Below are 27,133 nucleotides of genomic sequence, written 5' to 3'. Positions count from 1 at the left end.
AAAGCTGAACTCACCGCTGAGAGAGATGGAAAGACCATCTCCCAAAGCCAGATCCCCATGTGGGAATTATACTTGGGGATATCTAGTTAATAACGTTTGAGCTTTCCTTTGACGTTACTATGAATGCTGTGACTGGCCTAGACTGACTGGAAGGGCGGGCTAAAAATAAATTTTTACATTTTAAGTGGCCCAGTTCTCAGCCGATGATGTTCTTTGCACAATTCCCCGTAGCGCTTTGCGTGCTTGACGGCTGGAGGCTCCTTTCTGGCTTAACCACAATGACCTCCTAGAGGCGAGAAGCAATGGGGGAAGACAGATGTGACATTTTTAGAGCTGAATGCGCCCTCACCGGAATGAAACTGTGTTGGGCTTAAAGAAGAGAAGAAGAGCTGGATTTTGGTGCCGCGCCTTTTGCTAGCTGAAGGAGTCTCAGAGCGGCTTACAATCGCCTGCCCTTCCTCTCCCCTGCTATATAGACACTCTGTGGGGCAGGTGGGGCTGAGAGAGCTCTGAGAGAAAGGCGACTGGCCCAAGACTCTGAATGTTGGGTTCCACTCAACCACCATGGCTCATAGCCAATGAGAAAATTATCCTTCATGAATTTATCTGATGTCTATTAATGTATCTGGTTAGAGCAGTAGTTCTCAACCTTCCTAATGCCGCGACCCTTAAATGCAGTTCCTCATGTTGTGGTGACCCCCAACCATAAAATTATACAAGTGTTCTTTCACAGACATTAAACCAAATCTGACCCATGGCGTGAAGATCCCTTGTTCATGATTGTATATAAATTGTTTCCCCCCCCCGGGGGTTTCTCAGTTCAGTTCTGCCTCTTGTCCCACCATGCTGATCTCGCTGTTTTCCGCTGCTCCAGACAGATGAACGCTCTATCCCAATCTACTCCGCAAGGCTGTTGTGTGGGTGAAATGGAAGAGGAGCGATATCGGCCACTTTGGGAGAGAAGGGCAGGGAACGAACCAAGTAACGAAAACCAATGATTTGTAAGAATAAAAATTGAGTCTAGGGGCACCTTAAGCCCTTCAGGAGGAGCAGCAACAGTGCCCCCCACCCGCCAAGCTGCTTGCCCTGCCACAACCCCTTTGAAAGAGCTGTCCGACCCCAGTGGTCCCGACCACCAGGCTGAGAACCACTGGGTTACAGCTCTTCCTTCCTGTTCTAAGGAGGCTCTTAAGGGGGTCTACAGAAATCCTTCCGAAATACTCCCTCCTTTTGCCCTGTCCATTACTTTTGATTTGCTGAATCAAAAACAAAAGGAGATATTTATCTTCCGCCGACCTCTGATTCAGCCACTGGTGTGGGGAATATAAGGCTATCTTGGAATTGGGAAGTGGGTTTTTTCCTTTCTTCCGATGAAATCACAGGCCAGTGACTGTGTGTGGAAGCCCTCTCTAGCAATGCTGCTAATTATAATAACAGGACGAAATTTGAGTTCAGTGGCACTTTATAGTCCAACCACATTATAGTCGAGCGAGAGGCATCCTTGTGCACGCGCGCTTCTTCAGATACATTGAAACGGAAGTCACAAGTCAACAGATATGTGTGGAGGGTGAGCGACAAATTAGCATGCAACCTATTGAAGATGGTGAACAGATGCAAGGGCCAAACAGGAAAAACAAGGTTCGTTTATGCAGTCACCATTTGTTTGGATTTAATTCCAGCGGGAAAGCATGGCGAAGTACATAAATTTATCGCCCTCTACCTGTAGGCATGGACTGGAAACTTCCGTATCAATGTATCTGAAGAGGATTATAGCTTGCATAAAACTTTGTAGGTCTTAATGGTGCTCTTCGCTCTGCAGGTGTGAATCTGCTGGTTGCCCCAGGACACCTTTCAAACTGAGCATATTTTTGTACACGCCTTCAGTCACATATTAATAAATCTGTGCAGCCAATCTGGTCTCAAAGGGCCAATCAGAAGCTGGACTAGAAGAAGAGATGAAGAAGAAGACTTGGTTCATATATGCCACTTTTCTCTACCAGAAAGAGTCTCAAAGTGGATTACAGTCGCCTTCCCTTTCCTCTCCCCACAACAGACTCCCTGTGAGGGAGGGAAGGCTTCTTATTGAAGAAGAGTTGGTTCTTATATGCCGCTTTTCTCTACCCAAAGGAGTCTCAAAGTGGCTTACAATCGCCTTCCCTTTCCTCTCCCCACAACAGACATCCTGTGAGATGGGTGAAGCTGAGAGAGCCTTGATATTACTGCTTGGTCAGAACAGCTTTCTCAGTGCTGTGGTGAGCTGGTTGCATGTGGGAGAGCGGGGAATCAAATCCGGCTCATCAGAATAGAAGTCTGTGCTCCTAACCACTACATCGAGCTGACTAAAGCACTATCTGGCCTTGCACACTTTCTTAAAAGCACTTTACAGGCCCTGCTCGAATATGCAAAATCTCTGGTGTGTATAACTGAGCCCAATACAAAGGGTGTCCTGCAGGGGGCATCAGAGGAGAGATATATTTCGCATACACAAGAGAGCAACTTCCTGATGATTTTCAAATGTGATTTTCAGTGTCCTGATTTTTGAGCACTCCTCCCCCTGCTTGCCTCCAAAACCGCTGAACAACAGAAGACTGCAGCTGGCTACATAGTTAGTTGTCTCTACCTCTTCTGTACATAGTTGTTTCTCTTCACAAATAAAACCTTTTCATTCTTTAAGCAGCCTGGTGCTCCACCCTCTCTGCATATTCAAACTCGGCTAACACGCCCATAACCTCCTTGGTTGTTGTCGCTCACTCCGTATATCCCACGTTCCTTTCCCCTTTGTCATGCGGATGCAGCGTAGCGTTCTTCTGTCATCGGCGCACCGGCATCGGCATGTGACTTCAGCACAGCTGCACCAATCATACCTAAGCCCAAACCATCAGCTAGCTTTGTTTAGAAACTTATACCCTGCTTTTCTCCTCATTGGGAACCCGAAGCAACTTTCCGCTCTTCCATTTTTATATTCACAACAACAGGCTTGTGTGGTAGGAGAGGGGGAGAGGGATGGGCCCAAGGTCAGCCAGCAAGCTGCCTCGGACATGCCCAATTCCCTCCTTCATCCGGGGTGAAATGACAGCTGGGCCTCACTATGTAAAAAGGAGACAAAAGGGGACAAGCTTGTTTTACTGCCACTTTAGAGACAAGAAGGATTAGGAGCGAGGGATTCAGATGACAGGAAAGGATCTTCCTGGCACGGTGAAGTCCCCCTTTACAAGTGACAGGCCGAGCCAAGAAATTCCAGAGTTTAGGAGGACGGAATTTAGGAGGGCTGGATTTGGGTTGGTGAAGGAACGCAGCATGGTACGATGCCCTAGACTTCCCCCCTCCAAGGCAGGGATTTTCTCCAGAATATGTGGTGGAGATGTGAAAAAGTTTATAAGTTTTGGGCAAAAATACATACTATTATGCAGAAAATGTGGGGTCTTAGATTCCCGATGAAAGCTGAAGCTATGTTATTAAGTGTTCCTCCTCAGTGCCTCCCAACCCACACACAGAGCTTCTTCTTCTACGCGACGACGGCAGCAAGACTAGAATTGGCCAAGAAATGGAAAACGCAAGAACTACCCTCGACAGAAGACTGGCTGAATAAACTAGCTGACTTTGCCAAGATGGCTAAACTGACACTAATAGTTAACGGAAAAACAGAAGAGGCCTTTCAAGAACAATGGGGCCCCTACCTGAACTATTTAAGAAAATAATACAAAGGGGATTGAAACAGGGAACTAAGTGTATTAAATGAAGAGCATAACCCTCCTTTTTCTGTATTGACAATATAGATTGCATGTATCTCATTGTCTTTTACTCTTTTACTCTGGAAAATAAAAATAAAAATTTTCTTAAAAAAAAAAAAAGAGATCTCCAGGCCCCACCTGCTCCCACCTGGAGATTGGCAACCTAAGACAGATGACCCCCCCAAAAAAGATAATTCCTCTTCTCCTAAAGGATCCTTTCAGCAAGGGAGTTACTGGAATGGCGGCAAAGGCAAGATGGCGGAGCTCGATTTCATCCAGTCTCGGAAGCTGGGTAGGTTTGGTACTTTGAAGGAAGATCGTCATGCTGAGGAAGGCCATGGCAAAACAATGGGCATTTTACATGCACACACAAACCGATTGGGATTTGTCCCTTTCAGTAGGGTTGCCAGAACCTGGAGATTGGGGTGGGGGTGGAGCCTGATGAGGCGGGGCTTGGGGAGGGACTTCAGTGGGGTCCAATACCAGCAAGGCCCCCTTCCAACTTGGCCATTTTCTCCAAGGAAACTGTTCTCCGTTGCCTGCAGATGAGTTGTATTCCCAGGAGATCTCCAGCCGCCACCTGGGGACTGGCCACCCTAGGGCAGCAGTCGGGGAAATAACAATAACAATAAAAATATTTTATGTATATCCTATCCTTTTGCATAGCTCAGGGTTGGTAGCAATATTTAAAGGCATACAAAATTAAAAATGTAGGAACTTTCCAATTTTCCTAATGACTCCAGCTAAAATTTCCCAGACAGGGGTTGCTTAAGGCAGGGGTAGTCAAACTGCGGCTCTTCAGATGTCCATGGACTACAATTCCCATGAGCCCCTGCCAGCATTTGCTGGCAGGGGCTCATGGGAATTGTAGTCCATGGACATCTGGAGGGCCGCAGTTTGACTACCCCTGGGAGTACGAGGTGGAGGGGGCAGTTTTGGGGGCCGCAGCCCTGTTTGCGTGTTTTTGTAATGGATTGTTGTCGTTATTGATAAGTATAAAGATATTGATATATTGATAAGTATAAAGATATATTACATATTGATATATTGATAAGGAATAAAGATATCTATAGAATATAGATAAAGATGTCTCAGGGCATGCAAGCATACGGTCCCAGAAAGCAGACCCACTCTGACGTCACGCGCTGCCCCAACCGCATGCGCACCTGGCACCGTGCCAAACAGGATGACGTCACTCCCCGGGCGATGACGTCATAGCCCTAGCCTTCCACACCTGTCGGCTTCTCGGAGCCCTTTATAGTAGGCGAGGGGGGGGAGAATACTTTTTCCTGATTGGCTAGAATCCCGAAGAATCCCGCCCTTCCTCCGCCTGGACTGATGAGCGATAGCTTCAGCCGAGGCTGCTTGGCCCGCCTCCTGCATTCTGATTCGCCCCATCCTCCCCCCGGCTTCTTCTCCTTCTCCTCCCAACTCACGTTGCCACCCGAGCCAGGGATGCCATTGGCTGAGCGCGCCGCCATTCGCGAGCCGACCACGCCTCCCTCGCCGCCGCTCGCTCGGTGATTGGGCCAAGCGTCCGTCCGTCCGGCGTCGGCGCCGCCCCCTGCCACTTCGGGTCAGGAAGTGTGTCTGGAGGAGTCGGCGCTGCGATGCGGAGGCGAGGAGCTTCCGTGCCGAAGGTGGGAGCGGGATCGGCGAGGGGGCCGGGCGGGAGGAGTGGGCGAGGGCGGGGACCCCCCCTCGGAAAGCCCTGGTCCTTAGCAAGGAGAGCGGGGCGCGCCGTTTCCTCCTCCTCCTTCGTGGCCGCAGGCGTGTTTCCTCCGGCTCGGCCGGGATTCCCCCGGGGACCACAAAGAACGTGTGAATGGCCGACGCGGGTCTGTCTCTCCCCGCGCTCCAGTTTTCCCCTGCTTTGCCGCAAGGTTCTGAGAGTCGGGAGTGTTCCGAATGGCTTAAAGCAGGGGGTAGTCAAACTGCGGCCCTCCAGATGTCCATGGACTACAATTCCCATGAGCCCCTGCCAGCATTAGCTGGCAGGGGCTCATGGGAATTGTAGTCCATGGACATCTGGAGGGCCGCAGTTTGACTACCCCTGGCTTAAAGGCAAGCCGAACCCGTGATAAGTGGCTCCCGATGGGGAGCTCTGGAGCAGGAAAATGAAGCAGGAGTCCAGCAGGGTCGTTTGAAAGACCAGCAGCTCCTTAGACCTAGAGATGGAAGTGGTCTCCAGGGGGCCAAAGGACTCCTTGTTTTGGTTAGACTGCAGGGGGTGGCCCAAGTGTAGGTCCCTGGAGGCTCATGGACTACAATTCCCATGAGCCCATGCTGAAAGGGGTTCATGGGGATTGTAGTCCATGATGATCTGGGGAGCTACTTATGTCTTGGACTGCTACCTTAGAAAGTTAAAGGCTATTCGTTGGAGATGGTAGGCTTCCTGTGTTTGCTTGGTTAGATCTTGAGCCTGCCTTTCTTTTGACCAGCCAAAAAGCTACTGGATGTAAAATCCTGGTGTATGCTTGAGTGTTTGCCTGTAAGCTTCCATATGGTTCATGTCCACTGAGGCTGCAATGGACTAACACAGGCTACTCTCTGGAGCAGGGTTTTCTAGCCATGGCCTTGTAAGGTACCGTGAAACTGTATGGTACTGCAAATGCCCCTTAATAATACCATAGTGTAGGGCAGAGGTGGCCAAACTGTAGCTCTCCAAGGGTCCATGGACTACAATTCCCATGAGCCCTGACATCTGGAGAGTCACAGTTTGCCCGCCCCTGGTGTAGTGGTTTTCAAAATGGCAGCTGGGTTTCCATCTAGAGCAAAGGGGAAATAAAACAGTTTTGGTTTTTTGGGGGTGTCTAATTAAAATTAAAATGTACCCTTATTTGGGCAGGTTCATCCAACCCTTCCCAAAGTGGCCAAAGTTGGGCCAGGAAGAGGAAGGGACCTAGGCATTTAAACCTTGGCCAGCAGAGGCTCCATTCCCTTCCTGGGGGTGTGGCAGGAAGGCATGGCCAGATGAAGACACTGGCCGTCTTCAAGCAAAGGTTGGATACACACTTTTCTTGGATGCTTTAGGATGATTTGGGCTGATCCTGCATTGAGCAGGGGGTTGGACTAGATGGCCTGTATGGCCCCTTCCAACTCTATGATTCTATGACACTTCCTGATATCTTAAAAATATTTTGTGGTACCTCCACAGTCAAAAGCCTGGGGGGGGGGAAGCTGCTCGGGAGTAAGGAAGTTTGCTCTTGATAAAGAGTGGAGAGTTAGGTTCTTTGGCCTCTTTCAACTTTGTGGCAGTGACAATGGAACGATGGAGGAGCAATGTGAATAAACACTTCCTTTTGGGTGTGCCTGAGGCCCAATGTCAAACAAAGTCATTGGTTGGTTGCGTCCCAAGTTCTGAGAGGCAGAGGGATTGCGTAAGAACAGACCCGTTCGCAGAAGATGAAGTAGAATTCCCTGTAGCCTGGATGCAGCTGCTCTTCTAGGATGTGCCAGCCTTGTAGCTTCCATTCGGGGCCCTCTGATTGGTAGTAGTCAAGAAAAGTCCTTTCACCGTGATTGTGTTTGTCAGAGTTGTTTGGCTTGGCTCCTTAGCAGTTTCTCGTTGGGAAAGAAGCTTGGTCTGAACCTGCCCCTTCCTGGAATTTGTACCCAGGATGACAGAATATTTTATTTATTTATATTTATTTATTTAAGATGTTTATACCGCCCTTCCATACGGCTCTGGGCGGTTTACATAGAACATAATTACATAGAACATTGCCATGAATATAACAAATACATTTATGTAACAAATATATAACAAATATAACAATGAACACGTCAACCAGAACAATATTTAAACAGGAACATTGACACAGCTTTGGGTTGGTCAGATCCTTTAGTCATGGGAGGGGGTGTCTGGGGGAGCAGTGGGTGTTTTTGGGCTGGTCGGCCTCAAGCAAATGCCTGGTGGAGGAGCTCCCTTTTGCAGGCCCAGCAGAATTGTGGGAATTTGTGCATGGCCCTGATCCCTTCAGGGAGCTCGTTCCACCAGGTGGGAGCCAGGATCGAGAAGGTCCTGGCCCTTCATAGGATCATAGAGTTGGAAGGGGCCATACAGGCCATCTAGTCCAACCCCCTGCTCAACTCAGGATCAGCCCAAAGCATCCTAAAGCATCCAAGAAAAGTGTGTATCCAACCTTTGCTTGAAGACTGCCAAAAAGACCACTTGTTGAGGTCCGACGTGCTTCTCTGGGGCCAGGGATCTGCAGCTAGTTGGAGGTGGTGGAGCGTAAGGCTCTTTGGGGGGTATAGGCGGGGAGGTAGAATTGCTTGGTTGAGAAACCCCTGAAACATTTTTCAGGCTCTGAGAAACTCCAGAAGGGATGCCATTGTGCAGAATACGGTTGGGAAGTATAGCTGTAGACACGCCCCTCCCTAGGGCCCCCTCCCCTTTCCGCCCTCTCTAGGCCCACCATTGGCGAGGGGAGGGGATAGGTGACCATATGTGGTCAAATCATCCCATAAATGTCTTAACAAATTTTAGAAATACATAAAATATTAATTAACTCTCACCCATTTGGGAAACCCTTCTAGAGCCACCAAGAAACCCCAAGGTTTCACAAAACCCTGCTTGACAAAATCTGGTCTACGGGGATCACTACTTACCACTGTGATTTGTGGTAATGCTTTCCTTTGTGCTGTAAGAATTAGACATACTGCTAATTGATGTTTTTTTTTTTTTTTACTTGTTCATCTGTGTGCTACCGACAGTATGGTATTTTGGGCTGTATCAAACGGAGTATCGTGTCCAGATCATGGGAGGTGATGGTACCACTTTACTCTGCTCTGGTTCGGCCTCACTTGGAGTTCTGTGTTCAGCTTTGGGGACCCCAGTTGAAGAGGGATGTAGACAAACTGGAGCATGTCCAGAGGAGGACAACAGAGATGGTGAAGGGTTTGGAGACCAAGACGGATGAGGAAAGGTTGGGGGAGCTTGGTCTGTTTAGCCTGGAGACAACTGAGAGGGGATCTGATAACCATCTTCAAGTATTTAAAAGGCTACCATGTAGAGGATGGAGCAGAGTTGTTCTCTCTTACCCTGGTGGGACAGACCAGAACCAATGGGATGAAATTAATTCAAAAGAAATTCCATCTAAACATCTGGAAGAAGTTCCTGACAGTCAGAGCAGTTTCTCAGGCCTCCTCGGGAGGTGGTGGGTTCTCCATCTTTGGAAATTTTTAAAGAGAGGCTGGGTAGCCATCTGATGGAGAGGCTGATTCTGTGAAGGCTCAAGGGGGTGGCAGGTGACAGTGGATGAGCGATAGGTTTGTGAGTGTCCTGCATAGTGCAGGGGGTTGGACTAGATGACCCAGGAGGTCCCTCCAACTCTGTGATTCTGTGACAGGAGCAAACATCAGCATGGAAAAGAAATGGTTCATCCAGTACATAAATTTTGTTTTGCCTGCATGTAGAGCAATGTGACCACAGTCTTCTTCCCCCCACTACAACTTGAGCCCAGATAGTTTTGTGGTTGCCAGAAATAAGAAACCCAGACCAAGCAGAATCTAATACTAATTTTGTGTGTGTGTGTGTGTGTGTGTGTGTGTGTGATTTCCTCTGGGACCACATGGTTTAAGAACAGGATTGTGTCCATTACTCTTTACTGCTAGGGAAGATTTGCTAAATGCAAGAGACAGCTTGCAAAACCATCTTGAATGTACTTTGTCGCTTGTACAACATCCTTCTGGCTTGAGGAGCCTAAAACAGACTGCCCGTCTTCAAAGATGTCTTCAGCGATTCTAAAATGCAGATATGCAGGTGTCTGGGCAGCTGCTTGGCTGGCCTTGCCACAGGAAAAGAGGAAAGGAAAGTAAAAAGTACGAATGCTTTTTGGTCTTGGTTGTGCTGGCCAATTGTAGCCAACTCATGGCGATTCCATCAGGTTTTCTAGGCCATTTCCTAGAAAACCTGATGGATTGCCATTTCCTGCCTATGCATTAGTGATCCTGGTGTTCCTAGGTGGTCTCCCATCCAAATTCTGACCAGGGCTGACGTAGCTTAGCTTCTAAGGTTTGATGAGATCGGCCTAGCCTGAGATATTCAGAGCTGGTAAACCTAGACCCTATAAATCAGCTTTGCAAATAACCCTTCATGTGAGACAAGACCACCTCTCCAGGTTTACCAATTTTAGTGGTTTGTGGCACACGGATGGCTTAACTTCTATGTGCTCTATGTGGCACATGGCCTTTCTTCTCTTTTGTCTGGTTCCCCGGAAGCATTTCTGATTTAGCAAAAACAGTCAGGCTTGTGTCTGTTTGCACGATCCATGGGTGGAAACAGTTATAGAACAAAAAGCGAGTTGTTGATGTATCAGAAATCCGAAAGAATGTATTAGTGAATTCAATGTTGGCTTGCCTCTTCCAAATTATTTCAGGTCCTTAAAGAAAAGCCTTGCAGTCCACTCATGTTTTTAAAAAGAGAACTTTTAAAAAGTGCAGATGTGCTCTAGGCACGGTGTTTGTGTGACTAATTGTTGACGGCACGAGCGCCAGCCAATCGCTGCTGCGCTTGGCCTCCTTCTGTGGCAGCAGACTTGCAGAACTGGGTTTTCCAGCCTTTGCCTTAGGCAGAATTGGACTGATCACGGTGCTTCCAAATCGTCCCTTCTGTTCTAACAGCAGTACATCTGCTCCTCTCCCTCTGATCAACAGTCATCGGCCCTTTCAGGCCTGGACTAGTCTTTTAACGTGGCCTGCAACACGGAAGTAGTTTAACTTCTTTTCATTATGTCAGTCTGGCTTCACTCTGCTGTTCTCTGCCCAGATGTAAAGTAAAGACATGGCAGTTGTACCTTAACAGCTGGGCCGAAGAAGGAACCTTGGAAAAGCACAGTTTTCTTGCTGCTGGCTGATAAACTTTGCCTGACAGCTGTTAAAGAGCCCTATCCTCTGTTGCAGGGTGACATTCATGGACTATAATTCCCACGATCCCCTGCCAGCATGGCAGGGGCTCATGGGGATTGTAATCCATGAGCATCTGGGAAGCCACAGTTTGGCCATTGCTGCTGTTTAAACAAAACAAGGAGCCCTTTGGCCTGTACTGTCAGGGGCTCATGGGAATTGTAGTCCACGGACATCTGGGAGAGCCACAGTTTGGCCACCGCTGCTCTATTGCATCCGATCTTCCAGGCATGCCCCATCCCAGGCAGCATCTCTTTTGCCTCTAAAAACATGCCCACACTAGAAAAGTGTACTGGTTACAGCTGGGATCTTAATCAGTTTCGCTGGGCCTGAAAAACAGAGCTCACCCCTAGGAGCTGGAAACACCAGCTCCTCGATGTTTAACCCCCCTTGCCTGGTAGATCGGTCGGGAAAATTTAGATTGCTGTGTATTTTCACTTAATTACTGTTTTAGGATGTTGTTTACCCTCCCTGAGCAGCATTGGAGGGGGGAAGAGGGCTAGAAGAATGAAGTATTTATCTATACGAGGTGCCCAAATTTAAAGCCGAGAGTATCCCGCTTTAGGCCCATCCTTCTAAACATCCCACTCTTCTACTTTCATCCTCTAAGGCAGGGGTTGTCAAACTGCGGCCCTCCAGATGTCCATGGACTACAATTCCCATGAGCCCCTGCCAGCGAACGCTGGCAGGGGCTCATGGGAATTGTAGTCCATGGACATCTGGAGGGCCGCAGTTTGACTACCCCTGCTCTAAGGGCTAAGCTGTGTGTGTGTGTGTGTATAAGAGAGTGTGATAGTGATTAGTAACCAGGGCATTTCCTGCTGTCTCCTCTGAGGCATCCCTGCCCGGGCATGTGACTGAGATTAATTCTCAGACCGCAGGCCAAGTCTTTGGTTCATTCTGTAAAATTTCCCCTCCCCACCAACACCACTGGAGGGCTAGGAACTGCCTGCCCCCCCCCTACCCCCATCTCCGTAGCAATTTCAGCTTCTAAAAATGAAGCCGTAGCTTATGTGCACCGCTTACCAGCGAGGGCAAGGGTCTTAAGGTCCACCGAATTCTGATTTGAGAGCGGCCGTCGGATCTGGTGTGTGGGTGGCACAGCATCTATATCCTGTTTTCTTTTTTTTAAAAAAGAACCATGCCAAACTCAGTTGTCTCGTGCTCACTTTTTTGCCCTTGCAGGTTTCACCCGAGATGTAGAGATGGAGGCGGAAGACCCCCGGTTACCCCCAAAGGGAGGGATGGATCTCCCGCAGGACGGGGTGGACCTCCCTGAACAGAAGCTGGGCCCAGGGTCTGCAGACACAGGTGAGCGGCTTGGGAGGGTCTGTGATTCCCGGTCACTTCCTTTTGGGCGTTCTGAGATCTTAGCCAGGGGTGGGAGTTTTGCATAGTGAGAATGGGCCCTTGTAATCCTGAGGGGTGGGGGTGGGTGTCTCTTTTCTTAGGAAAAGGAAAAGCAGGGAGGGAGTTGTGGATGGCTATAACAGCCCCAATAGACACAATGCTTTACAGCAGGGGTGGCCGATCCATGGCGCTGCAGATCTCTTTAGGACAGTGGTTCTCAACCTGGGGGTCGGGACCCCTTTGGGGGTCGAACGGCCCTTTCACAGGGGTCGTGGCAGGGCAAGCAGCTTGGCCAGGGAGGGGGGGAGGTCACCATCTACACAACAGCCTTGCGGGGTAGATCGAGAGAGAGTGTTTGTCTGTCTGGAGCAGCGGAAAAGAGCGAGATCAGCATGGTGGGACAAGGGGAAGAACTGAACTGAGAAACCCCTGGGAAAAAACCAATTTATATACAATCATGAACAATGGATCTTCAAGCCATTGGTCAGTTTCGGTTTGATTTCTGTGAAAGAACCCTTGCCTAATCTTATGGCTGGGAGTCACCAGAACAAGAAGAACTGTTTTAAAGGATCGTGGCATTAGGAAGGTTGAGAACTGCTGCTTTAGGAAAATTTTGAAGGATTAATGGTCCCTCATAGCTGTTCTGGGACAGAGCTATGAGCACCAAAGAACATTGCGCGGTTATTATTTCACAGTAGGGGGTTCAGAGCAAAGCTTATTATTACAGTCGTTCGGACCAATTTTGTTATTGTTATGTGCGAAGTCGTGTCCGACCCATCGCGACCCCCTGGACAATGATCCTCCAGGCCTTCCTGTCCTCTACCATTCCCCGGAGTCCATTTAAGCTCGCACCTACTGCTTCAGTGACTCCATCCATCCACCTCATTCTCTGTCGTCCCCTTCTTCTTTTGCCCTCGATCGCTCCCAGCATTAGGCTCTTCTCCAGGGAGTCCTTCCTTCTCATGAGGTGGCCAGAGTATTTGAGTTTCATCTTCAGCGGACCAATTTATACAAGCCAAATTATAAGAGGCCATAGCAGTGTGGTCATAAGGTATAGTACGGTTGAGACATGTCATAGAGATAAGACTGTCTTCCTTTGAGACATCGTATTTCCATGGCAGTGGGGCAGAGCTTGGCAAGCCGAATGTCACCTGAGTCCTCTCCACTTGGCAGCCTCTTTGCTCGGTCTGCATCCGAGCATCCTGGGAACCTTTTAAGAAATGGATCAATCGGTTTGCCTCAAATATTTGCATAGGCAGAGCAGTGGGAGAGCATGTGATCTCTAGTTTCAGTCCAAACCCCCTGGTGTCAAGCAGCAACCTGGGTTATCTTGTCCCTCCTCCTCTTCCACTTGCAAACCGTCACCGAAGTGGATTGAAAGGGCTTTATTCCGTGTGTGTGAATGCAGCTTTTCAGTAACGTTTCAGATAGTAGCCATGTTGGGTCTTCAACCCCCGAGAATCTTATTGGTCTCTTGAGTTGCTACTAGACTCCAGTCCAGCTTAAGGAATGGAAGCGCTAATACTTGAGCCCCTCTCCGGTGAAATAATTTCTGAAATAGTTAAACAGCAGTCGAGGAAGTTGAGAAAACTTATTTATATCTTGAGTTTCCTTGTGGTTTGTGGTGGCTCATGAGTAACGGAGGAGTGTTGCACTGTTTCATGCACTTAGCATTTTCTATCTATCTATCCATCTATCCATCCATCCATCCATCTATTGATCCATCTATCCATCCACCCATCCATCTACCCACCCATCCACCCTCCTTCATCTTCCATCCATCCATCCTCCATCCATCCATCCATCCTCCTTCCATGCATCCATCCATCCATCCTCCATCCATCCTCCTTCCATCCATCCATCCATCCTCCATCCATCCATCCATCCATCCTTCCTTCCTTCCTTCCTTCCTTCCTTCCTTCCTTCCTTCCTTCCTTCCTTCCTTCCTTCCTTCCTTCCTTCCTTCCTTCCTTCCTCCTTCCTTTCATCCTCCTTCCATCCATCCATCCATCCATCCTCCTTCCATCCATCCTCCTTCCTTCGATCCATCCATCCATCCTCCTTCCATCCATCCTCCTTCCATCCATCCATCCACCCATCCTCCTTCCATCCATCCATCCATCCACCCATCCTACTTCATCCTCCATCTTCCTTCCATCCATCTATCATCCATCCATCTAGGAGAAGATGAGCCCAGCGCTGCCTTGGACGAGCAAGCGGAGTTCTCTGAGGCCCAGAACAACGGGCCCTTGAGCGTGGCAGACGGCAAAGCGGACGGGCCGGAGGAATTAAGCGAAACCCGGGAGGAATCAAGTGAGAAGGACCTGTCGGATTCGGCCTCCACGGACAACACTTTGGAGGACTCCAGTGAGTTCAGCCGGGCCATGGTGATGGGCAGCGGTCCCCCGGGGGAGGAGGAAGTGGCGGTCCAATCTCGCCCTCCCACGCATCGGGACGAGGACGTGACGGCGGAGAGTTGGCGAGCACACAGGAAGCATGTTTTTGTCTTGAGCGAGGCCGGCAAGCCCATATATTCCCGCTACGGCAACGAGGAAGCCCTCAGTTCAACCATGGGCGTCATGATGGCCCTGGTGTCGTTCATCCAGAGCGGGGACAACTCCATCCGCTCCATCTATTCAGGTAGGGTGGAAGGTTGGAGAATGGGTGGGGTGAGGAGCATTGCCTGTGGCTGTACTACTAGGGGCCAAGCCTTTCAGGAATACAACAGGCGCTAGATTAGGGGGGTGGAGTGGAAGAACTCTGCAGATGGCCTCTCCCTCCCCCCAGAACCTGGAACGGCTGCAAGCAGCTGTTAGGGAACTCACCGGCAGGGATCTGCAGCCTCTGAGCCTCAGAGGGAAGTGGAAGGAAGAGGAGGTGGTCAGGGGTGGGGGAAGATTGGTCTTAACAGTTTATTATGAGTGAGTAAACCTTTATCCTAACAAAAAGCAATTCGCTCATTCCAAAAGAGAGAGTATTTCACAGCTGTTTTCAGTGGTCTCCAAATTTTTCCACTGGAATTATGGGGAAAATGGCTATGGGGAGGGGTGTGGTTGGTTTCCACGCACCCCCAATTCCCCCCCCCCCAGCCTTCCATCTCTGGTGGAAAAAGGGGGCATTTTTATCAGTTTTTTAAAAAGAGACCAAAAGAGTTTATGTTATCTTTAATAGAGGACATCTGGCACTCCTACGCGCTCCACACCTCCCTGTTCTTTGTCATCTTGCCTTCCATAAATGGGGGTGTGGGGGGAATGGTGTGTGGTACCTGCTGACCGCCAGTTTGGTGTAGTGGTTAGGAGTGCGCAAACCGAGTGCGATTCTGCACTCCCCCACATGCAGCCAGCTGGGTGGCTACCTCCTTCAGGTAGAGAAAAGCGGCATCTAAGAACCAACTCTTCTTCTTCTTCTCTGCTTCCTGCCACAGACGATCGCAAGCTGGTGTTTGTGCAGCAGGGCCCGCTGGTGCTGGTCTCGGTGTCGAGCACCCTGCAGTCGGAGCAGCAGCTGCGGCAAGAGCTCCTGTACGTCTACGACCAGATCATCAGCATGCTCACCCAAGCCAGCATCGCTCGCATCTTTGAGCGCAAGAAGAACTACGACCTCCGGCGCCTGCTGACCGGCTCGGAGAAGATCCTCGACCGCCTCCTGAACCTGGTGGAGTCGGACCCTTGCTTCCTGCTCGGCGCCGTGCGCTGCCTGCCCCTCCAGACCGCTCTGCGCGACTCCCTGGGTTCCCTGCTCCAGAAGGCCATCACTCCCAATCTGGTCTTCTCCATTCTAGTGGCCCGCAGTCAGCTGGTCACCGCCGTGCAGGAGAAGGCGGTCATCGACGATTGCCGGCTGGAGCCCACGGACCTGCACTTGTTGCTGAACCTCATCGGGGCCACCTCCGCTTTCCAGACGGGGGAGATCTGGACGCCCATTTGCTTGCCCCGCTTCAACCCCGACTGTTACTTTTACGCTTACATTTCCTACCTGGACGCGGACTGCACCATCTGTCTCATCCTCCTCTCCACCGACAAGGAGTCGTTCTACTCGGTCTCGGACTGCAAGAAGCGCGTCGAGGAGGGCATGAGGACTCAGAACTACCTGCAGGCGCTCTCGAGCGGCCTGAAGAGCCCGTCCTACAGCGTGGCGATGGTTGGCGCGCCAGACCTCCGGCACTTTATGTACAAGCCTTTGGACATACCTGATAATTACCGGCAGCTCCCCCAGTTCACCAGGTAAATAGGGAGGGTTGCCCCCCCCCCTTTTTATGCTTGCAGGGATTTCTGTTTTTCCCTTCCTCTAGGACAGGGATAGTCAAACTGTGGCCCTCCAGATGTCCATGGACTACAATTCCCACGAGCCCCTGCCAGCGAAAGCTGGCAGAGGCTTGTGGGAATTGTAGTCCATGGACATCTGGAGGGCCGCAGTTTGACTACCCATGCTCTAGGAGAGGATTTCTCAACCATGGTTTTGTGAAACTCTGGGGTTGTGAAAATTCCCCCCTCTCCCTGTGTTGATCAAGGTATTTATAGATGATTTAGATGAGGGATTTGAGTGGGTACTGATTAAATTTGCAGACGATACTAAACTGGGAGGGGGAGCAAACACAACCGAAGACAGCAACAGAATACAGGATGATAAGCTCGAAAAGTGGGCTAAACTGAATAAAATGAAGTTCAATAGGGACGAATGTAAAGTTCGCCATTTAGGTAGGAAAAACCAAATACACCAATATAAGATGGGGGAGACTTGGCTTGAGAGTAGCAAGTGTGAAAAGGATCTAGGAGTCTTAGGAGACCACACATTGAACATGAGTCAGCAGTGTGACTCAGTGGCTAAAAAGGCAAATGGGATTTTGGGCTGTATTAAACGGAGTATGGTGTCCAGATCGTGGGAGGTGATGGCAGCTCTTTGCTCTGGTTCGGCCTCACTTGGAGTTCTGTGTTCAGTTTTGGGCACCCCAGTTGAAGAGGGATGTAGACAAGCTGGAGCATGTCCAGAGGAGGGCAACAAAGATGGTGAGGGGTATGGAGCAAAACATTTGAGGAAAGGTTGGGGGAGCTTGGTCTGTTTAGCCTGGAGAGGAGACGACTGAGAGGGGATCTGATAGCCATCTTCAAGTATTTAAAAGGCTGCCATATATAGAATGGAGCAGAGTTGTTCTAAATCAGGGGTAGTCAAACTGCGGCCCTCCAGATGTCCATGGACTACAATTTCCAGGAACCCCCTGCCAGCATCCGCTGGCAGGGGGCTCCTGGGAATTGTAGTCCATGGACATCTGGAGGGCCGCAGTTTGACTACCCCTGTTCTAAATGGTCAGAAAGCTGAGAGAGGCTGCTCTAGGAATTTAAAGCGGCTTCCAGGAAGTGGCTTGTTTCACTGCTTCCTTTTGTCCACAACTCCATTTCGTAGGCTGACCTTAGACTCATTGGCCCACTCACCAAGGGTGTGGCTCACTTCTCTGACTGGGCCAAGGCTTAAATACCTGTAGCAGGAAAGACTGCGAAGCTCAGCCCGGATCTTTTTCAGCTGGCAGCTGTGTTCCCAAGATTCCCCCTCCCATGCTAGAAGAGCCTTTATTTATTTGTTTATTTGGATTTTTATAACTGCCCTTCCATCTGGCTCTGGGCAGTTTACATAAAATGTCATGGGGTAATTACATGGAACATTATAACATATAACAATCATAACAGAACATTATAACATCTCAAGTAGGATGTTTCAACAGAAACATTGTTCAACCAAAATAGCAACTTTAATAGAACCCCTAGGTAGGTCATATTTAGCCAGGGGGGTGTCAGGGGGGGACCAGCAGATGTTGTTGGGTCGGTCGGCCTTAAGCAAATGCCTGATGGAGGGAGGAGCTCCCTTTTGCAGGCCCTGCGGAACTGTTTTAGCTGCGTCAGGGCCCTGATCTCCTCTGGGAGCTCATCCCAGCAGGTGGGGGCCAGGACAGAGAAGGCTCTGGCCCTGGTTGAGGCCAGGCGGGCTTCTTTAGGTCCGGAGATCTTTTCATTTCTCAGTCTCTGCCCAAGAAAGGTATCTTGAATCTTGGAGTTCTTCCGGAATGGCAAAAACAAGTTGCTCGTTCTCTATTTTGGAAACAAGTTTTCAAAACACGGAGACGCTGGTCTTTCTGGGAGCGTGGAAGTGGCATCCTTGTGGCATGACCTGTCCTTCTGTTGCTTCCTACCGAACGTCACCGTGGTTTTTGTTTACTGATAGCTCAGCTCTTGCCAACATGCATACAAAAGTTTTGCTGGGGAAAGGGCAGTGTTAGAGAAGTTGGGATGTTTGCCTGGGAATATGCCGTGTAGATCGAACCGATGACTTGTTGCAGAAGCAAATGGTTTGACAACCTGTCCGGGTTATTTGGAGTGTGGACTTTTGAGAATTCCTGGAACCAAATGTGGGATTTTTCTTTCATGAAAAGCACGTCTGTGATCCTCCCTCTGACCGTTTATGCACTGGAGCTTTCATGCCAAACTGCAGGCTGGAGTTTTAGTCGTGGCAGGTTGCCCCACCTCTTTCTGCACCCACATGGGGGAGCATTTGGCCCCGTGTGCCTCACCCGCCCCCGATTTGTGCTCCTGTACGGGAGCTGGGGCAGTGAAGTTCCCAGTGCATAAACGGTCTATGTGAGGGAGGAGTGAATCCGGATTAATGCTTTTCATCTCCTTTTCCCTGTGCATTGGGGGAGGAAGGAGGCATTTTCAGCTAGCTCCCCAAATGTGTCATTCAAGCCTGATTGTTAACACACAGACAGTACAGGCACACTTTTCAGAGACTCAGGCTGGATTGCCGTTCGCCGTTCAGTGTGCGTTCGGTGGAAGATCTGAATGAGCTGCTATGGAATGTTCAAAATGCCTCTTTGGTCCAGCAGGAGTCAGGTGATGCGGCAGAATGGCGTCTCTCGTCCAGGTCTTCGTTCACCATCAAATCTTATTCTGCATTTTGGGTGACTGAATCATAGAATTGGAAGGGACTCCCATCTAGTCCAAACCCCTGCACAGTGCAGGAACTCACAACTACCTGCCCACCAATGGTGACCCCAATTTGTTTATTATACCGCCCTCCCCTGAGGCTCATAAAACATAGAAATGTACATAGAACTTAGTTTTCATAACAACTAACATTAAACTGTAACACAGGTACAAACTGTAACAATGCCAACAGGTCCAGAGCAGAACACGTGGGTGGATTTTTTAGGAGAGATGGCCCTGTAGATCAGTGGTCTCCAACCCGCGGGCCGTGGCACGGTCCCGGACCGCGAAGGCCTTGGCGCCGGGCCGGGGCTCTCCCCGCCCCCCCCGCAGTAAAAAACTTCCTGGGCCGCAAGCTGCGGAAGGGGGGGGAGAGGGAATCAGGACTGCGCATTGCGCATGCGCGGCCGGGCCGTGCATGCGCACATGTGCCATGTGCGGCCGAAATTGCGCATGTGCAGCACTTTTGCGCATACACGCATGCACAAAAGTGCCGCACATGCGCGATTTCGGCTGCTCATGGCGCATTCGTGCATGCCTGGCCCAGCTGCGCACACGCAATGCGTGGCCCAGCTGCGCACACGCAATGCGTGGGCGCGCATGCATGGCTTGTGCAGGTGGGCAGTTGCTCTGCCGGTCCGCAGCCTCTAAAAGGTTGGGGACCACTGCTGTAGATGGTGCTGGTATTACTCGGCCTCAACCAAATGCCTGGCGGAAGAGCTCCCTTTTGCAGGCCCTGCGGAACTGTTTCAGCTCCATCAGACCCTGCTTTCCTCCAGAAGCTCATTCCATCAAGTGGGGGCCAAGACCAAGAAGCCTCTGGCCTTGGTTGAGTCTAAGCAGGCTTCTTTAGGGCCAGGGTCATTTCATTTCATGCCCAAATGATCCTTCCACCAAAAATCTCCAGAATCCAGCCTGGCCTGGAAGAAATTCACCTATCCACAACGGCAATTAGCAATTCCCCGGGTATACAAGGAAGGGCCACAAGAGACAAACACTGGCCCGTCCCTTCCTGCCCACCCACTCACAATCAGCCCAAGTTCATAAAATCAGTACCAGGGAGCAGACGGATTCCGTTTAGCTTTACCATTCTGAGTTTTGTCAGAGCTGGATTCTGCTCCGGAGACAGACGAATCTCAAGAAACAGATGGCACGCTTGCTCGTTCCCTTCCCCCTCTCCGTGGTTCCCCGCCAGAGGTGGTAGAAAGAGCTAAGCCGGCCTTATTCAATTACGGTTTTAAATAGAGCAAGTCATGTGGCTTTTCCTTCTCAAGAATCTGGGTGGATGCAGAAGCTGTTCATAGAAGCACTGGGCAAGATGATGGACCCCAGAGATGGGTCTGCCTAAATTGCTGAAGTTCTGCACAAATGCAGGCAGATTGTTAGGGAGGAAAGCTGCCTGAAGAGAGATCGATAGAACACCCACATGCCTTTAGGGGAGAGGTGAATTCCTACGAGGTTTTATTCCCACATGCATCTGGAAGGGTTCAAGGCACACTGATGTGGGATTGATTTTTGAACAGATGTGCGCAGTGGCGCATTTCCCCCCGATGTTAATACTTGCCATGTTCTGGCGGGGCTGTTTAATGTGCACTGTGCATGTAGGGGAGCAGGAAAGTAGAAACCCTCTACGTGTGAGCTCCCAGTCAGAGTGTTGTTGAGTCCATACATGGGGATTAGTTTTTGGAACACCCCTGCAGATGCATGAAAATTTTGCATTGTGCAAAAAGCGGGGTCTTGTGCATGGCGCAAGGTGACTTGGGAGCAGTAGATGGGGAGCAGACCTGTGACATGATTCCTAGCATCCCTTCCATGACTGCTGTTGGTCTCATGGAAATAAGTAGGGATGGGGTTAAACCTAAAAAGTTCTGATATGGTTCAGTTCACGGCTCCTGAACTGAACTCCAAACTAAGCTGGAATTTCCCCAAACGAAACTGGCCAGTTTGGATTCCCTATTCTGTGCCGTGGCAGCTGGGAGAAGAGGGGGATCACCCATCTATTTCCCCCTACTTTGAAACAGGAAGAAAGAAGAAAAGTGGACGTACTTAACAGCTCGCAGCCATTTAAGCCGAATAGCTGACGGGTGGACTCACCCTCCTGTTAGGTTTAAATGGCTGGCAGCCATTTCAACCTAATAGCATGGCAGATGCACCTGTTAGCTGTTACCTGAAACGGCTGCTAGCCATTTGACCCGTTTCTTTTGCTTGTCTCTGTTTGGAAGCGGGAGGAGCTCCCAGCCATTTAAACCTAACTTCTCAACTGTTAGGCTTAAGTGGCCCAAACAGTTGAACTGAACTGGACAAGAGTCCAGTAAAAGCTTGGGAAAGGCACCTTGGTTCAAGGGGTTGGGCTGAATTCATGGTGAATTTGGGCTCACAAATTGGTTCATCCCCATCCCTAGGAATAAGTCTGGGACCTTTTCTGGAATATTGAAAGACTAGCTTCAAAGCCCGTTCCTAAGAACGGGCCTTGAAAGGGTCCCCTCCCCTGGCCCCTGGACAGGCAGCTTAAGGTGGCTTTGGACGGCAGCTTGCAGCCAGATCAAGTGGAGCAGGCGGGGTCTGGGCAGCTCGTTAGCAGGGCCGGGACAGAACTCCTTAGCAGGCAGTCAGCAGGCTGGGAGGCCCTCGTTAGCAGGCCCTCCACCATGACTGTTTGCCCAGAGCCCTCTTCCCTTACCTCCTGCTGGCTCCGGGCACTGAGGCGTCTGAGAGCAAAGAGACTAGAGTCCAGGGATGGAGGGCGGGAGCCGCAGGGGCAGGGCCATTCAGGGCAAATCTGGTTGCACCCTGATTGGCCCTATTCCAACTTGGACAGCCGGACACATCCCACCCCCTAGGCTGTTTCACAAATATATAGAGGAACAACAATGGATAAGGATGTCTTGCTTAGTTTAGCATTGAGGGTCTGTTTTCCTTCCTCACCCGCTCTAGGGCATTGCTCATATAAACTCATGTAGCTGCATTACACTGAGTCAGGCTCTCATTTTGAGCCCTGTCCACTTAACGCCTTAATCTGTCATGCTTTTCTCACTGCAGCCCAGAACTGGAGGGGCCGTATTGCAGTGAGGGCGAACGCCACCGGCTCTTCGATCTCTATCACTACCTTCACAGCCGCATCCACAGCACCTTGCGCCCTCTCCGTCTCATCTACCACGTAGCTGAAAAGGAGACGCTCTTGGCTTGGGTAAGGAACGGGTTTGAAGTTCCTTTGGATGCATGGTCCAAAGATGGAACTACATCTTACAGCAGCCTTTCTCTTCCCATATTGGAAGTAAGAAGGCACTTACCCACTGAGAGCTGTCACCTTTAAGGTGAGGAGCTATTCTGAGTCCTGAGAGGAGATCTGGAAATCAGTGCAACTTTATATATGAACTAAGGACAAAGCCCATTGCATTCAGGAATACAACGGGCTGTGGATGGCCTCTCCCTTCTCCCAGGATCTGGAAAGGCTGGAGGCTCCCTGGGCAGGGACCTCACTGGCAGGGGCAGATCTCATGCAGCAGAGATCTGCAGCCTCTGAGTCTCGGAGGGAAGTGGAAGGAGGAGGGGTGGTCAGGGGTGGGGGACGGAAGGCGATTGGCTAGCCACTGGACAGACAGGCAAGCCGGTTGGAGGAGGAGGCACCCAGGGGTGGGACAGCTGCCCTGAGTGGGCATTAAGCGCTGAGTGGCATTTAAGCCATGAGACCAGCTCCTCCTACTAGGCCTTACCAGAAATATTAAGTGGAACAGATACTGGCACATTTTTTTTTTGATGGACGAACAAACCAGAAAGCACCGAGGTAAGGTAAGGATAGATGTGTTTTGACCGAAGGACAGTTTCTCAGTTTGAGTCATCCTGCTGACCTTTGTGATGGTTGAAGACAAATTATGAAATACTGATTGAATCTTCACAAATCATTTACTTGTCCTCATCGCCCAGTTTACGGATTTGAATAGCAAGGGCTAATAACCACGGGGTCCCTTCCTCAGATTAGAATTATTCAGCACCCCTAGAAATTTGTGGGATTGAGGTTGACTGGGGGGAAGGAGGGGGGATGTAAGATGAGTTTGATTTTTCTTCTTGCTGCCAGAGCTATTATTTTGTAATGTTAATGTTTTAAATGTTTTATGTGATGTGGGGGTTTTGTTCTGTAACCCGCCATGAGCCATTACGTGAGAGTGGCGGGTAATAAATCTCATCCAACAAATAAAAAAATAAACTTGAGTGAATCAGAGAAACCAGGTGAAGTGGCTTATATTGAGCTGTTGATGCTGGTATTTCCCACTGAAAAAAACTTAGGAAAAAGCTGCTTTCTGTGATCTAATAGCTTTTACTTCTTAGGCCGGGAATTAAATGACACCCACCCGCCCACCCCAGTTTTCAAAAACAGATGAAATCTAGTGTCTGAGGGAAACAGAAGACCTTTATCGGCATGCAAAAAAGACGACCCAAAACAATGCCTTATATTAAAGCATTAATTGTTCTACGATTACGAGACCTCGTAGCCAGCTGTACTAACTTGGCAACCGAATCAATAACTTGGGAGTTTTTGTTTCCTACTAGGAATATTATTGTCAACTCCAGGGGTAGTCAAACTGCAGCCCTCCAGATGTCCATGGACTACAATTCCCAGGAGCTCCTGCCAGCGAATGCTGGCAGGGGCTCCTGGGAATTGTAGTCCATGGACATCTGGAGGGCTGCAGTTTGACTACCCCTGGTCAAGTCCATGTTGTTTATTGCAAGCCGTGACTGAGGGAGCTGCTTCCTATGAGGCCGTATAATAATGGCACAAGCGTGCTTGACTGGGAAGCCAACATCTCCAGCTGCTCCCCAAATACTGTCGGATTTATTTAATTCATTCCTACCCTGCCTTTCCCCCCAATGGGGACCCAAAGCGGCTCACATCTTTCTCCTCTCCTCCATTTTGCCCTCTGTGAGGTAGGTTAGGCCTTGGCCCTGAAGGAAGTACCTGAAGCAGTAGCCATATTGGGCTGAATGTCTTTAAGTATTTGAAAGGTTGTCACTTGGAGGAGGGCAGGATGCTGTTTCCGTTGGCTGCAGAGGAGAGGACACGCAGTAATGGGTTTAAACTTCAAGTACAACGATATAGGCTAGATATCAGGGAAAAAAATTTTCACAGTCAGAGTAGTTCAGCAGTGGAATAGGCTGCCTAAGGAGGTGGTGAGCTCCCCCTCACTGGCAGTCTTCAAGCAAAGGTTGGATACACACTTTTCTTGGATGCTTTAGGATGCTTTGGGCTGGTCCTCCGTTGAGCAGGGGGTTGGACTAGATGGCCTGTATGGTCCCTCCCAACTCTATGATTCTATGATTCTTCCCCCTCCCCTCTCTCTCTTTTAGGTCACCAGTAAGTTTGAATTGTACACCTGCTTCAGTCCCTTGGTAACCAAGGCCGGCGCCATCAACGTCCTGACGAAGCTGCTGCGCTGGATCAAGAAAGAGGAAGACCGCCTCTTCATCCGCTACCCGCCCAAATACTCCACCACCCCCAACCCCAGCAAGGGGAGCAAGGGGGTCCGAACTGAGGGGGCCGAGAACGGTTTTTTCGGCGGCCTCTAGGATTAGGACTTTTTATCATCCGCGCTCCTGTGTGTTCTTTCTTCAAGAAAACTCTCGAGGGGAGAACGCCTTGGCTGAGGAGAGGGGTTGCCCCTCACCAGTCGAGAGCGACCCGCCGTCGTGAGGGGGAGAGCTAGCTTCCCAGGCTGAGCCGGGGACGAATCCAGCAAAGTGTGGTCTGCCTTATTTTTTTTAAAAAATTAGGGTCTTAAATTCTGTACCTGTACAGAGGCGTTGACCTAGACCCTCAGGTAGATTGTGGAGCTGGCTAATAATAAACTCATGGTTCTTGCGGACGTGAAAGTCGTATGTCATCAGCAGGTGGAGGATCTCTCTTATGGACTCTGCTTACGTCCGGTTTACACTGTTGCCTGTTTCAGACTCCCAGCAGGTTAGCGTTTTGAGGTGACGAATGCACGCACCTTGATAGAACAGCTGGGCTTTTTTTTTTCCCGTTCCCTCCTTGTTTCTTATTTTTGCCGCTGAAAGTGGAGGAAAGGAGTCGGACTCGCTTCGTTTAGCTGTTCAGAAATCATGAGCAAGGGTGCCCCTGATAGGGATACCTCATAGATGAGCGACAGAGGTGATTTGGGATAGCTCGCCTGAGAATCCTTGACCCTTGGTGAGCAGGCAGTAGTCCAGGGGTGGCCATATTGTGGCGCTCCAGACTTCATGGACTACAATTCCCACAAGCCCCCCGCCAGCATGCTGGAAGGGGCTCGTGGGAATTGTAGTCCATGGACGTCTGGAGAGCCACAGTGTGGCCACTGCTGGTATAGTCCACTGTGATTGACTGCGACTCACAGAGGAGGCAAGAAGGCGGAGATATTTTTGAAGAGAGAGTAGCCTTTAAGCAGCAGCTCTGACCTGGGAGATTCTTGGTACTGTCGAAAGTTTCTTGACCCTTGGTGAACATGCAGTATTGGCCCACAGTGCATTTGAAGGCAGCTTCTGAAATGGCTGCCCATTGGGTCACACTGGTAGCTACTGCAGTAGTATCATGACTGATGCTTTTGAGCAAAACGTGACCTGCCAAGAATGGCTGAGGATATTCTTCAGAGAAGCTGACCAGGATTAAGTTTATGCCATTTTCAGAGCAAAGTAAGTGAATAGGCCCATTTCCGAAGAAGAATGCAATAGCCCAGGACTTATCAATACTCCTCCTTCTCTTTGGACTTCTGGTTTTCTTTTAAATTAGGGGAGGCTGCTGCAATCCTTGTTTCCGAAACCATGAGAGGTTCGATACACGGGAAGGGTCATTTGCAACCTGTAAAATCTGGTACTCCGCTACCGTCTTCGAATACATGGCGGCTCAGTTTGTATTTATGGAACCATGGTGGAATATTTTTTTGACACATGTTTAAGTGTTGTCCATTGGAACCTTGCGGGCTTCGAGATACTGCCTCGCTGTTGTCTATTCCTCCTCATGTTCCCTTCCTTCCCGATTCTTCTTTTGTGTTTGTTTTAAATGAAGGCCCATCTTCTTCAGAAACGGGCTTAGAGAAATCCAGAAAGAAACCCTTGTTTATCCCGGGTTCCCCGCTCCTGGGAGCGTTGGTATCCTTTTGATGAGATGCCCCCATTCTTTTAATATCAAGCATTTCGGTGCCTCTTTGTGGGCCCACAGCTAGGAATGTGCACGAGTGCTCGCATTAGACCATCTTCTTGGTAAATAACTCCCCTCCATCCTTGTTAACTCCAGATTGGGACTTTCTGCCCTTCTTAGATGAGACTGGGGAGGGGGGAGGAAATCTTATTCACCATTAATAGTTGCATCCTTTCCCTGGCTGGTTAAATGCTGCTGTGTCATGCAAATCTGCACTCTGTATTAATCTCCCCCTCCAATTCCCTGTCCTTCCTGTTTTGGAAAAGGTATTTTCTCCCCCCTTAAGATAGCAGGAGAAGAGTCTCTGTTCTCCACCAGCATGGCTTTCCTGCCACTCAGTGCTTGGTTCCATGGTTTCTTGTGTGTGTGTGTGTGTGTGTGTGTGAGAGAGAGAGAGAGAGAGAGAGAGTGCATATGGGGGGGGGGGGGGAGCTCAATTTAACCTGGAATGCTGATGTAAGCATACTGACTTACTGTTGCCAGTTTTGATTTTTTTGGGGGGGTGGGGGGGAGCGCTGAGCACTTGAACTGGATTTCTCCCTCCTCGCCAATGCTGCAGCGATTTGGAAGAAAGAGACTACTTTGCAGGATTCCTCCCGGCGCTTGCTGCTTTCCCGGCTTGCTCTCCGCCGCCGTTCCTTCCGCCCCGGCGAAGAGAACAGCGGCGCTTTCCAGGCGTCGTGTGGCTAACTGACAAACAAAGGTTTATATTGCTGGCTGAACTGTTGTACTGAGAACTGGAAGCATCTTATTAAACACACACACGAGCCCTTTCGAAATCCGTCCCGCATTGGCACTTGTCTTTCCTTCGCCGTCTGCCGTGTCGTTACCAAAGAATCTTCGGTTGTGACTTGTTCAGACCCACTGCAATCGTAGCTGTGGTCCCATGCTATGTTTATGTGTTGCGGAGGGGGGGATCGATTTAACCTGGGGTGGTTCAGTGAAAGAGCTTCGGTTTGGCGCGCAGAAGGTCCCAGGTTCGATCCCCGGCATCTCCAGCGAAA

The 27,133-nt window shown here is 49.9% G+C and overlaps 1 protein-coding gene across 1 annotated transcript; it reads left to right on the top strand.

Annotated features, from left to right (window-relative positions):
- Positions 1 to 5,286: 5,286 nt before the first annotated feature.
- LOC143833497 (vacuolar fusion protein MON1 homolog B-like) lies at positions 5,287 to 26,911 on the top strand. The gene is made up of 6 exons (XM_077329381.1): positions 5,287 to 5,371; positions 11,826 to 11,951; positions 14,172 to 14,630; positions 15,415 to 16,213; positions 22,001 to 22,148; positions 24,305 to 26,911. Exons 2-6 carry the CDS (start codon positions 11,846 to 11,848, stop codon positions 24,521 to 24,523), a joined length of 1,731 nt encoding a protein of 576 aa, XP_077185496.1. The 5' UTR covers positions 5,287 to 5,371; positions 11,826 to 11,845; the 3' UTR covers positions 24,524 to 26,911.
- Positions 26,912 to 27,133: the final 222 nt, after the last annotated feature.

The sequence above is a fragment of the Paroedura picta genome, chromosome 3, assembly GCF_049243985.1.
Source record: "Paroedura picta isolate Pp20150507F chromosome 3, Ppicta_v3.0, whole genome shotgun sequence".
Classification (NCBI taxonomy): Eukaryota; Metazoa; Chordata; class Lepidosauria; order Squamata; family Gekkonidae; genus Paroedura; species Paroedura picta.
This window is presented reverse-complemented; position numbering and strand designations above follow the sequence as displayed.

Bases quoted from the DNA above. Each gene is read 5' to 3' on its own strand.
- LOC143833497 (XM_077329381.1), top strand. From the start codon at position 11,846: ATGGAGGCGGAAGACCCCCGGTTACCCCCAAAGGGAGGGATGGATCTC. The intron at 14,631-15,414 runs GTAGGGTGGAAG...TTCCTGCCACAG, and splicing joins CATCCGCTCCATCTATTCAG to ACGATCGCAAGCTGGTGTTT. The intron at 16,214-22,000 runs GTAAATAGGGAG...TTCTCACTGCAG, and splicing joins CAGCTCCCCCAGTTCACCAG to CCCAGAACTGGAGGGGCCGT.